Genomic DNA, 12,141 nt, shown 5'->3' on the forward strand with positions numbered 1-12,141 from the left:
GACCCAAGCTCTTGTGTTCGGTACGGTCGTAGACCCGTTGTTGTCTACGAAGAGGGCGGGTACTCATCTACAGAGGCCGATGGGCCTCGCGAGCTGTTCTTGTCCTTCCCGTCGCGCTGGTCCCTCTCCTTCAGCCGGATGTCCTGAGAGCTTTCCGAGTCGAAGCGGTTCTTGGTGTTGCGCGAGGAGCGGCTGCCGCTGCTCAGTAGGCTCTTTGTCTTGGACACCACGGACTGCCACGTGTTGCGCCGGAAGAAGATCTGCAGGGTGGGCAGGCAAGCGGCGAAGACGCCGATGCTGCATTCGACCATGCCCCAGTAACAGTACAGTGTGGTGTTCACTGTATCCCCAAACTGTCAGAAGGCAATGCTTTCGTGAACTGCATATCACACATGCATAGGCTTCACGGGCTTGGTCAAACTTACAAATGAAGTCCCGGTTGGGATCAGCCGCCTCCTTGACAAAACCGACGGAGACTATTAGTCGCGCCAGAGATGAAGCAAGAGTACTGCCCTCATGTTAGGGACCGATTAATCGTGGATTTTTGGATTGGCTGTAGATACTTACACTGCCCCGACAAGGAAAGAACAACTAGCCACGAGCTTGTTCGTCGTCGACAACTTGAGACGCCAGACCTATACGGAAACGACATAGATTAGCTATCGTATGTTCCAGCAAGTAACATGGAAGCTTATAGCCGTGACTTACAATGGGGATGGGAATCCCGATGATTACCAGGTCCGTTACGAAGCCCGTGATACAGAACGCCATTAGCACGTCAAGGAAGAATTTGCACATGGCCATCTCGGAGATGGGCTTCCAAATGGCGAACAGCATAGTGCCGCAGCATAGCAAGGTGGCAATGACGAAGGCGATGGCCCACATGACGACGAAGATGCAGAGGCCCCACAAGAACCACTTGAGGTCGCGGTTGATGGAGAAGATGCGTCGGTAGAAGAAGATGAAACTGAGCTTAGTGCAGGCCATGGCTATTGGCAGGAGGATACTGATGGTCCATTCGAGCTAAAGCACGGGACACGAACCGATTAGACGATTTTCTTGACTTGACCCCAATCAAACAAGAGCCATATCCCTATCCTAGATGAGAACATTCACACGGGACTTACCTTGATTGACAGGCCCATCTGGTTCAAAGCCAACGTGGAGGGATTCTCCATCGACGTGGGGAATTGACGATATCCGAAGGCCTCATGGTAGGCACCGTAAACCAGGCATATGCCCACTCCGATGGTCAACAGCTAGGAACCATACTCAGTCAGCACTTTGAAGCGTCAAGATGTAGCCGACGAGACTTACAGTGGCGGGCAGAAGCAGCCAGTCATCAATTTTCAAAGGCTGCTTGCTGAGAGCTCGCGCCTTGAACCGACATGTTACCGCCCCTATGTCGAGTAGGGATAAGGCAACACCGGCAGCGACGGCGTGCTGGGCAGTTTGGTAATAGTGCTGCTCTACCATTGCGAGATTAGTATCAGGCAATTTACCACCACCCTTGCTAGCGACTCAACGATGATGCACTCAACGTGGTAATAGCTAGGCTTAATACGGCAGGGCACAAAAGAGGGGCGAGGAACAGGTAAGGAGAGGAGTAAGGCACAATATGGATCAAGGGAGGATCCCTCTTGGGGTATTAAGGCCAGCAGATTACTCTCCCGTGTCTGTATGCTATTTTCGCATGTCTTGTTAGGTTGGCTGACAGCGGTTTCTCGCGCAGAGAATATTACTACATCGCTTAATCGTGCTTCTGATCTGCGGCGGGAATCCTCCCGTCGCAAGAGTTAGATGATCCCGCTCGTATGATTACTTCTTTGCAGGCTGTGCTGACCACCATCACCTGTTAATATATTCTTGGCGGATCGGCGCCATCAAAACCAACAAGCTAATGACAGACGCGTGCTGTTGGGGTCCGTCTGCAGATCATCGTGTTATTGGGGATGTTGTTGCTTGGGTTGCGCCGAACGTCTTGGCGGCTGGAGGGGATTATCGCCAAGAGACAAGGACCGGAACTCGGTACTAGGTATACATCGGCCAAATGTATCGACTGGCATTCAAAACGGTGGTAATGGACACTGTACAAGAGACTCCCGGAGCAGAGAGCACATTGGCCGAGATCGCATAACCGCCTGCTTTATCCTCCACTTCTGAACCCCTCACACCTCCTGTGCCCCAAGCTATCCTAGTGGCTATTGCCGCTTCTCTCTGGTCACCTTCAGCCTTCGCGGCACTTATGTTTAGCTAGCCTTACTATGTGACTCTCATACCACTCACCGAAATGCAATTTGCTCGAAAGGGGGCGCAGTGCGGGGAAGTCCAGACTCAGAAACAATCAGACAATAGGCAGCCTTACGGAGCGTGATATCAAATGCACAATCACAAGAGGCTATAATTAGATACGTCTGTGAAGGGTAAGATTGACTACATTCTACCAAGTCACAGCCTCGCAGATACTAAATTCCCGTCTGTGCCGCGGAGTTGTACCGCCCCTTTGGAAGCCGTTCCGTTCAATACCCACTTCCCGATGCCTAAATTGCCCGATAGAGATGAGAGACTCATAGGGAGCTTGTAGAGGATTGGGTGTACTTGGAAGCCTGTAGCTCGGCACACACCGCAACCGCTGCATTGCAGCCACTGGTGATCGAACTCGGGGTCACCTTATACGGGGTGCTGCAGTCACCGATTGCGTAGACCCCAGGCACGCTGGTGCCCCAGAAAGGGTAGTCGGCCTTGATATCGCCCCCAGGAGTGGTTTCAAGTCCCAGTTGGGCCACGAAAGGCCCAGATGCGGTGGTTTCGGGGTTGTGCACCAGGAATTTCTCGACCTTGGAGGTGCCATCCTCAAACTCAACGGTGACGGTATTGTCCGAATCATTGCCCGTGAGCTGTTTGATTTTGCGCGCCTCGACGCTGAACTTGGACGGAATGAGAACGCTGGCCGCGGTCTTGACCTCGGCAGTCATGGCCTCATCACCGTTGCTGTACAGTGTGACTTTATCCGTGAGTTGGGCGGCATTCTGGGCCATGTGGGCAGCTAGAGCACCTCCCACAGGTCCGACAGCCAACACGCCCGAGGACGCGCCGCCTCGGTCTTCGTACCCGTGACAGAAGAGGCAGTGGAAGCTTATTGGAGGGGTATATGTCAGCTCATATCGTGCATGTCACGTAGCATGTGATTGCAACTGAAAGAGACTTACATTCGCTTCTTCCAGAGCTTGTCGTAGCCCTGGATCTGGGGATAGATGTTGGATGAGCCGACAGCAAGTATGAGCTTGCGGAACTTCTTGACCTCGCCGTTGCTGTCGTGCACCTCAAAGTGGGAGTCCGACTTCTTCTCAATCTTGCTGACCGAGGCGGCGGCGAACTGGATGCTGGAATAGTTGTCCAGGATGTTCTGCCTGGCGGCGCTGCGATAGTCCTCGGGATTCTTGTGGTCCCAGGTCAAGATCATGTGCATATGTTTGACGCCCGTGTTGCGATACAAACCGTTGTCGTAGACAACAGCTGTATGAAGCTGACGGGCTAGAGTGTTTGCTGCAGTCAGGCCGGCCGGCCCTCCACCAACGATGGCAACATCGGTGAAATCCATTCTGGGACTAGGGGCAGATGAGTTTGGTATGTTGAGTGCAGCGTAGACAAGATGGGGGACTATGGGTGGGATGAAGGAGGATACTGATAAGAATAGGGCCAGGAATGTGAGCTGTTCGGCCTTTTCAAGAATTTGTAGAAACGTATGGGACGCGTGTGCTGGCTATCCTACTCGAGCGCCAACCAATATGACGCTTGATTGCATGCCCTGGTAGGCAAGGGGCCAGGACTTTGAGGGGTAAGTTGCTGCGTTGGCGGCAGCCTGCAGATAACCCGGTACGGGTTGTAACACAGTGTGAAGTCAAGGGTACTGTGAGGCCTGACCGGTGCCTTACTGCCTTTGCCGAAACCTGTGTACCAACGGGGAAGGTACCATCAAGCGCTAAGCCTCTCCAAATCAGCCTTGGAGCCTTACCATGTTATGCAGGTAGCAAGATTGGGTCTGGGAATTACCCAGACCAACAAGGACTACGGTATATAACCGCCTACAATACTGACCTTGGAGCTTGGATTGTTGGATGTTGCATCAGCCTTGTGACACTGACACTCCGACCTTTGGCGTAAGCAACCAACTTCCCCTGTCCTTTCATTTTGTCTGAGTCAGAGAGATGCTTGGCGCGTAATCAACAAATCGATTGATTACCTATCTGCACTATCAATGCTGGTGTAGCAGCTGCTACGGAGCAGTAACAGGTGCGCCGAGCTCTAGACTTGTTTACACCGGTGTGTCTATTTTGATGATGTATCAAGTTGAGACACCGAAGTTACATGATATATTCAACGAATATCTGCATGCGTGCGATGTTGGCACCATTTGCATCCGAATTTAGGTCTCTGAAACCACCATCGTTGTGTACGTACTAGATTAACGAGGGCTATCACGTATCATGTATCAACTTAAACTGCAAGACTGAGACATTTCTCATGACCCTTAGCCCTGCAGTGGAACTCCGGGATCAATAAACCAATCATAGAGCTGAACCCCTACTCCCTATCATCATGTATCCCGGCACCAAAATGATAATCCAGTGCATATCCTCCAGACGATCATATCATACCGAGTTCTCCTTATCGCCTTTAGAGGCAGCAGGCTTTGGGTTCGATGATATCATCAGGAGACGCTTCAGCAAGAGCATCAGGGGCCGGGGCTGGGGCTGGGACGGCCATGACAGCGGCGACCAAGAGTGCGAAAACAGGTGCGAAACGCATGTTGTTGGCTGAGTGGCACATGTCAGTTCTCTACCCTACTTATTTGCAGAATAGTGCTTGGCGTAGTGGAGCCGGACTGACCTTTTCTGGAGATGAACCTCAGCTGGAACTCAGGGTATGGCGAGGTAGTTGCTCAAAATGGTGAAGCGTGAGAGTGAGTTGTTTATTGCTGTTCAATGTGATCTGACAAAATAAGAGAACGGAAAGAGCAACCAGGATACAAGGCGGAGAAGCATGTCCTTATACTCGTCGTCGTTGCCCGAACCTCTTTCCACAGAGCATGCCGATGTATGGAGACGATGTAGTACGTGAGAAGAAGCCTGTCCTTCCCACCTATCTCGTAACCAAACACCCTGTTGACAATGCTACAGCTTCTCCGCACAATAGCGGCAACCAACCCAGCCTCATCGCATGCATAATCTTGGATGGAAACACAGTGAAACGTCACGCCGCAAGCCTGCCACTGAGAACACACTATATTGAAAAACAGCAAACGATCACTCGGGGTGTTCAGGGTCTGAGAAACTGGAAACCATGATAACTTCATCACGCGCCATATCCAACCAAAAAGGGTAAGCGAATGGTATTGATCGGCACGGGTAACACAGCATAAACGAACCGATGAGGCGACAACCTATCAGTGCATTGGGTCCCAAGTGTCGGTTAGCATGCGTAAATAGATGCGGGGAATCGTAATGCAGTGGATTTTCTGGGAATGATCAGCGGCGGGGACACGATCCGGTACCTTTACGGTCAGACTGGCCAGCCCTATGGCCAGCCTCGTGGGGTTGGTGCCCCCATCCATCCATACAAGCTCTCTTCCGTGGCCAGAATCCGAGGAACATCGATTGCCGAGTCTTAAAATCCCGAATTTGCTGACTTGCCGCACGAGCTCTCACCGAGGATAAACTAATAGCCGCACCATCGGCAACGATTGTCAGTATCCCGCCATGCCCTGATGCATGGCTGCCAGGTTCCAAAAATATCGCTGCAGATCTACTTCTGTTTCCATCCAGAATGATAGCCTGTTATCGAACGCTTGCTGCGGCCCGTACCGTGTAAGAACTTTACGTGACTACTGTTTGCTTATGCCAAGCCCGAGGTAATCTCTATGTTGCAATATTGGCCCCCACAGTTGTCATAATCATAACAGTAATATAGAGTATTGTTGTGATTGGTCAAACCGATATCTGCGTTATGCAGCGTTGAAACCAACTGATCCGCCAAGATCAGTAATCACAGCCGGACCAACATGTCTCAGTAAGGTCTGTTCAAGCCGCCCCCCGATTCCCAGGGATGCTATTCACTCTGTCGCTTTCCATCGTTCATCCTCGTTGCTATGTTATCCAACCAGGAAATTGAAGAAAGCCATCTTCTCGACGACGAGGAGAAGGCTTCAAGCTCGAGCGAATCGAGGACAGCAAGTGAGCATGATCCCATGAGCCACTTCTTACACAGCCATGGCATACATCGACCAAGTCTTTGGCGAAACTGCACTATCATCGCGGTGGCCCTTTTATCACATGCCTTCATCTTTTGTCTGGGGTTCAAGTTGCGGCACTTGAGCATGACAGATAGTCTTTCGCCATATCGTAAGGAGCCCCCTGTAGAGACGGATTACTGCAACTGGTGATGCTAACACCGCGCTCCTAGTCCAGCTAACGTATTCCCAGCCTGATGTGCTCTGGTGGAATACGGAATACAGCAGCGTCAATGCCAGCGAGGCGGAGCTGAACAAGCTCTGGGACAGTACAATCCCATGGGAGAGCGGCATCATTGCAATACCCAATGAGGAAGCGGATAGAATGGGACTCCCCGAGTCCCAACCTTTCCCGTGGGACTCCCATCGGAAAAAGATTTACATTATGAATGCGCACCACCTCCTGCACTGCGTGGTAAGGACCGTCCTCAGAAGGTCCCCAGGTATCTATTATTCTGTCGTTGGACATTTAATTAACTCCATTACAGAGGAACATCTACATTTCCATACACCAATACCGCACCAATCAGGAGCAGACCATACGCTACGAGCACATTCTTCACTGCCTCGACAGCCTGCGCGTGGAAACCATGTGCACGGCGGACGACACGCCTCGCTACGTCCCCCTGAATACGGCGCACAACGGTTACCGACCGGGCGATGGCCAGCAACGCCAATGTCGCGATTGGAACCAAGTACAAGAGTTTGTCAAGGCCCATGACCCGTGCTACCGGTACCTGCGGCCCGGCGATCCAGACCAGTCCAATCTGGAGAGGTTCAGCTTCTGTCCCCTAGACTCCGAGTATCTACCCAAAATTCGCAAGTACTACGGGTATGACGACGACTGGGTCCCGTCGCCGGCAGAGGGGCCTCGTGAGATTCAGTGGTAGCGCTCTCATGGGACCTTAAAAAGGCTCGGGCGCCTCTCCTACTGCATGATAGGTATGGTAGATGGATCTTACTTTTGACTGAAGTGCAAGGATGACTGGATCTGGAAATCTATATGGTTCAATAACGCTGTATTGCTCAACTAGCTTGAAGATAATATCACTCTCATATATGTCTTGCAATGTTATGCCTTTCCCAGGAGTCATGCTCAAGTGCACTCTTGACATCGTAGATCGCTGCTCTCATCACCCAACAAGCAACCTATTTAAACCATGTATGCTTTTACCATTTACGTGACATGTACCATATAGAGCGCCTATATACTGCGCCTTATTTAATTGACTGAACCAAGAATGACACACATATATGATGCCTTTCATTTACTCCTCTGGGTTTAGTCCCAGAACCTCGCGCGAAGAGCCTTCCTGTTTTCCTCACTCATGTTGCATATTCAACGGATTCAGGGGCTTACTAATGAAACTGAATACTTACATATGACCGTATATTTTCTTTCTGGTTTCATTCCTCTACCTGTTTGGAACAGCTAGTGCCTATAGTTTTGTCAAAATTAAGACTCCACCCCCTTATTTTAACAAGAACTGAATGATATTCTCGCTTAAGTATCGGCGGCTCTACCTATTAGTGACTTTCTCTGTCCTTTTCGTATTGCATACACCTCACTTGAAGCTCCTCCAATGCCTCACCGAAAGCCTCGACGTAGTCCGCCTCGTTGATCCTATCCAAGCAAGCGTTCAAGTCACCGATCCATCCGTTCCCGCACTCCGGTCTAGCGCCTCCAGTGGCAGACACGACGAGATCCAGGAGCAAGGCTCTCACTTCGGCTGAGAAATCTTCACCCTCGGAGTTGCCTACCTCCTGGGACATTGCATGTAAAAAGTCCTTCGCGTCCGCGGCAAAGCTGGTGGATTCTCTCTCCAAAAAGACGTCATAGTCGCTCTCGACGTGAACATGATGTAGTCCATCTACCAGCATAATAGGACGCCAGCACGGACTTTTCTCGGTATCTTGGTCAGTCTCTGGATCTTGCACGACAGTATTCATGGGAGGCAGGCGCTCCGTCAGGACGAAGTTGGCATTGATGAGGCCGAAAAGGGTGTCGTCATCACCCTGTGCCTCCTCGGAATCCGGACTGAAGCACTGCAGCATGGGGTGGGAAGAGCGTTGGCCTCCGTCCAAGAGTTTCGTGCTGAGTTTTAGATCCAGCCGAAATTGCGAGCTGGTGGCTGAGGAAACTTGAGCCTCGCCTGTGGGCGGGACGGAGGCCGGCTCATCTAATTACTCTAGAGAAGCGCGAGCAAATTGCACAAAGAGACACAGTAACTTTCCAACAGGATGCCCTAAACTAATAAATAGCAGAGCCCGTCTCATCCCTTCACTCTTCCAAATGTCTTGAACAGTAGTTAAATGACTGCGGTGCAATGCTGGTTCAACCCCTGAGCCCATCAGGGGCACGGGGAATGCCAATGTGATTGGTGGACGCCTAAGTATGATGTCTGAAAGTATATACATCCGCAAATAGTCTCGAATGGAATGTAACCACTGAGATAAGATAGAAAAGCAACTGCCAAAATTCGCTAGGTAGACTGTGTGGCCTCATACTTAATCACCCTACCCAAACGCTTACACTTTCCAGAGGCGTCCCGGTGGTTGAGATGGCCGGCAGCTTCGACAACGATCCCTTTGGCCACGTACTGTGGTTGCGCAAGTGAGAACAGCATCTCAAATACTTGCCAAGTGGAAGATACGTCCAGCAATTTTCGGCGTCCTGTCGCCGCCCCTGCTGTTCCTCGTCTCCCTCCGGGCCTCTCCTCACCAGCTTCACCACCTGTGGCTCACCGGTTCGCACATTGTCCAGGCAGGCCTCGTCCACCACCAAGAAGTAGTTATGCCACCCCGCCAGGAGCTGATCCGCCGCCTGGGGGCCCAATGGCTCTTCTGGGGTGGCGGTTTTGGGGTTGCTGCGGCCGACGACGACGACGACGACGACTCCGCTCCTGATGCCAGCACGCCCGGCTCCGCTGGCCGCAGGCCCTTGTTCCACAGAGCGAGGCGGGCTTGTCGCGAAGGGGCATCCCGATGAGCAGCCCTCTCACGCGCGAAGCGACGCTGCACCTCCTGCAAGCCGACGCCCTCGAGCGCCCCGTCCTCGAAAACTCGGAAGCGGTGGTCGCCCTTTGCGTCATGCTTGATAAAAGCAGCACGTTGCAACAACCCCAAGAAGACCTCCCATGCTTTCGGGTCCTTGTATGTGGTGCGGTATACCGCCATGCCCCAGTAAGGTACTCGCGACAACTTTATACGCGCTGTTATCCCGCTCACTGTCCGGCGCTTTTCGCAGGTTTCGTGAAAATGGCGGCGGGATTGCATGCAGGATGGGGAAATGGCGATGATATGGAAATCGGGTTTGGTGCGGGCCCTGACATCCCCATCGTGCCCGTGCAGCCCCTCGGATGGGTCTGGAGAAGAGATGCAGTCGATCTCAGGGAACAACCCCATTGAACGCCGCATCGCGGCTCTGTGAGCCTTCCAGCATTGGCGAGGAGAGACCGAGAGAGAGCTTTGCAATTCATATGGTCGTTTGCTTTGAAGGCGGAAATGTATGGGGTAGCGAAGAAGAGACTACGCAGGTGGGTGAGGGTTAGCAAGGACACGGTGCAGACCATGCGGAGAAGAGAACAGGCCAGAAGGGTAGGCAGTACTTGCTCTTCGGGGTTGGGGAGGGGGAGACCCGAACGTGGTTTAGTGGCTTCTGCACAAGGGGTAGCGACAGCAGGGGTCGGACGACTCTCTAAAAGAAAATGATACATCGTCGGCACTGCTTGGCATCTACCATAATTGCAATTTCTATCCGCGGTACTATGTATTTGCATCGTCTATACCTTTACCTGGACTGACATGCTAAAACAGACATCAAAAAGTGATTTTCTTTGGAAGTCTTGGCTCATATTATCTACTACTTGGCCAGGCTCGTTCCGCATCCTGAAATCTATGTTCAATATGTAAACTGAATGCCAAACCGATCCGCGTGGCCATGCACAAACCTAAGCCCAAACCAGAACCACGGAGACGATGGCGGGGCGACTAAAAAAACCATATCATCCGGGTCTAACCCCACGGTTGGTAATTCGTCGAGAGTCTCCGTGTAGACCTCGTTGGGGTCAGGCGTGCGAATTTCCAGCTCCAGCATCACCTCTCGGTCCCACGTGCCGTCTTCCATTTCTACCGGATCCATTGCTCGATGGCACATCCCGAACCTGGCCTCGGTCAGGTAGGCATGCCACATATCGAGGTAGTCTTCCTCCTGGGTCCTGAACCATAGGGCGGCCGCGAACTTGGAAGCTACTTCGAGACTATATTTCCTCTCCCCTCGTGGGGAGCATTGTTAGCTTGGTGATTTCTTTCTCTCTCTCTCTGTCTCCGGGTATGTTTATGTTCTACAGTGGAACCAACGCAACGCTAACAGTCGTACAAAGGGTGTAATGCAAGGATTTGTGACACTTACGACTTCCATAGTATCTCCTGGTTTCCAACATCGCGAGCGAGATCGATTCGGGTATCCAGCCTCTCCAGACGTTCGTTCACCTCCCCATTGTTCCAGCCCCTGAAGACATACGAGATCCGGTCCCACTCCGCCATGTCCGAGTCCAGGTTCCTCAAGTCCGCGTCGAACTTGCGGGATTCCGCGCCCTGGTCGGCGCCCTCGAGGTCGCAGACGGAGCACGTGCACGCGAACCCCCACGTCTTGAGCAGCAAGCTCTGCCGCTCCGCCCGCTGCTTGTTCCGGAAGCTGTAGTTGAGCGTGATCTCCTCGCCCGCCTCGATGTCGCGCACCGCCCACGCCTCCCACTGCGCCTGACCCACGTCCCCCTGCGCCCCGACGGGCAGCCGGACGTCGTACTCAGCGCTCGGCCAACACGCGTGGTTGAAGCGCGAGGCGTTGGCGAAGAGGGCGGCCTGCGTGTTGCTCGTCGCGACGTCGAAGCAGTTGGTCGCGAACGTGTGCGCGCGCTCGTAGTTGCGCAGGTACCGGGCCCGCGCCCGCGCGCCGCCGTCGCCGTCCTCGTCCCCCACGATGTGCCGCAGCTTCAGCTCGATCTCGATCCGGGCCTCGTCCGAGATGAAGCAGTGCAGCGCGTCGAACCGCTGCTTCTGCTCATCCGACAGCGCCGCGTACTGCCGCTTGATCCAGCGCCGTGCGCGCCGCGACAGGGTGTCGGCTTCGTCGATCCCGATTAGGGCGTTGTCGGTGAGGATTGTTGTCGATTCGGGAATGTCTTTCAGAGCGACCACGCCGTATCCTCTGTTCGTGCCCAGATACCGCGCCTCGCACCACTCGGAAAGGGGGATGCTTGGGTTATCATTACCGGAGCTCGCCATCGTGAGGAGTTCGTATTAGTGCGCCAGTAACAAAAGAAGAGCCAGCTAGTTCAGTGTCAAATATGATTCAAAACATAAATCCGGAGTTGTAGGGATCCTAGGGATGCGCATCTGCTGCGCAGTGGCATCATGGTTAGGGTTGACATTTTAACAAAGGCGGTCATAATTCCAGTGATTACAAGGGACACCGACAATGTCTGTCGTGGGCCGGATCCGTATTCTGAGTTCATTCTATTGTTCTTTTCATTGAATACATTGATCAAATGGAAATGAGCATTTGGTTGTCGGGACAGCTCTCACTTTGCACTAAGACGACCAGTACGCAACCATCAAGCTCACTCAGACAAAGGACTGCGGCTATAGCAACTTTGGAATTGGTTGGCGGCGCGACAAGCATTGCTGTTTATGTGTTTGTTTCCCAACTTGATTGACGCCCTACGCTCTTCAACCGTCAACGTCAACCAACTGCCTGTCTTTGACATACAGCACACAGAACAACAGCATCTTCGTCCTATGCCACCCCGTCTCCGATCTAGTGATTGAAACCATTGTTCCTGGCTTTCGAC

General features: G+C 52.6%; 6 protein-coding genes across 6 annotated transcripts; 1 reads left to right on the plus strand and 5 right to left on the minus strand.

Moving 5' to 3' along the window:
* Positions 1-44: 44 nt before the first annotated feature.
* On the minus strand, positions 45-1,476 carry PG997_014296 (uncharacterized protein; the record flags this gene model as incomplete). Its single annotated transcript, XM_066818610.1, has 6 exons — positions 45-340; positions 426-508; positions 568-635; positions 709-1,023; positions 1,128-1,259; positions 1,318-1,476. The coding sequence occupies 6 exons, from the start codon at positions 1,474-1,476 to the stop codon at positions 45-47; spliced, it is 1,053 nt and encodes a 350-aa protein (XP_066660798.1).
* A 1,091-nt stretch (positions 1,477-2,567) lies between these two features.
* On the minus strand, positions 2,568-3,601 carry PG997_014297 (uncharacterized protein; the record flags this gene model as incomplete). The annotated part of the gene is made up of 2 exons (XM_066818611.1): positions 2,568-3,135; positions 3,210-3,601. 2 exons carry the CDS (start codon positions 3,599-3,601, stop codon positions 2,568-2,570), a joined length of 960 nt encoding a protein of 319 aa, XP_066660799.1.
* A 2,775-nt stretch (positions 3,602-6,376) lies between these two features.
* Positions 6,377-7,179, plus strand: PG997_014298 (uncharacterized protein; the record flags this gene model as incomplete). The annotated part of the gene is made up of 3 exons (XM_066818612.1): positions 6,377-6,401; positions 6,463-6,704; positions 6,778-7,179. 3 exons carry the CDS (start codon positions 6,377-6,379, stop codon positions 7,177-7,179), a joined length of 669 nt encoding a protein of 222 aa, XP_066660800.1.
* A 637-nt stretch (positions 7,180-7,816) lies between these two features.
* Positions 7,817-8,344, minus strand: PG997_014299 (uncharacterized protein; the record flags this gene model as incomplete). The annotated part of the gene is made up of 1 exon (XM_066818613.1): positions 7,817-8,344. The coding sequence occupies one exon, from the start codon at positions 8,342-8,344 to the stop codon at positions 7,817-7,819; it is 528 nt and encodes a 175-aa protein (XP_066660801.1).
* Positions 8,345-9,016: 672 nt separating this feature from the next.
* On the minus strand, positions 9,017-9,706 carry PG997_014300 (uncharacterized protein; the record flags this gene model as incomplete). The annotated part of the gene is made up of 1 exon (XM_066818614.1): positions 9,017-9,706. One exon carries the CDS (start codon positions 9,704-9,706, stop codon positions 9,017-9,019), a length of 690 nt encoding a protein of 229 aa, XP_066660802.1.
* A 990-nt stretch (positions 9,707-10,696) lies between these two features.
* Positions 10,697-11,575, minus strand: PG997_014301 (uncharacterized protein; the record flags this gene model as incomplete). The annotated part of the gene is made up of 1 exon (XM_066818615.1): positions 10,697-11,575. One exon carries the CDS (start codon positions 11,573-11,575, stop codon positions 10,697-10,699), a length of 879 nt encoding a protein of 292 aa, XP_066660803.1.
* Positions 11,576-12,141: the final 566 nt, after the last annotated feature.

This window comes from Apiospora hydei (genome assembly GCF_038363865.1).
Source record: "Apiospora hydei strain CBS 114990 chromosome Unknown utg000010l_segment0_segment0, whole genome shotgun sequence".
Lineage (NCBI taxonomy): Eukaryota > Fungi > Ascomycota > Sordariomycetes > Amphisphaeriales > Apiosporaceae > Apiospora > Apiospora hydei.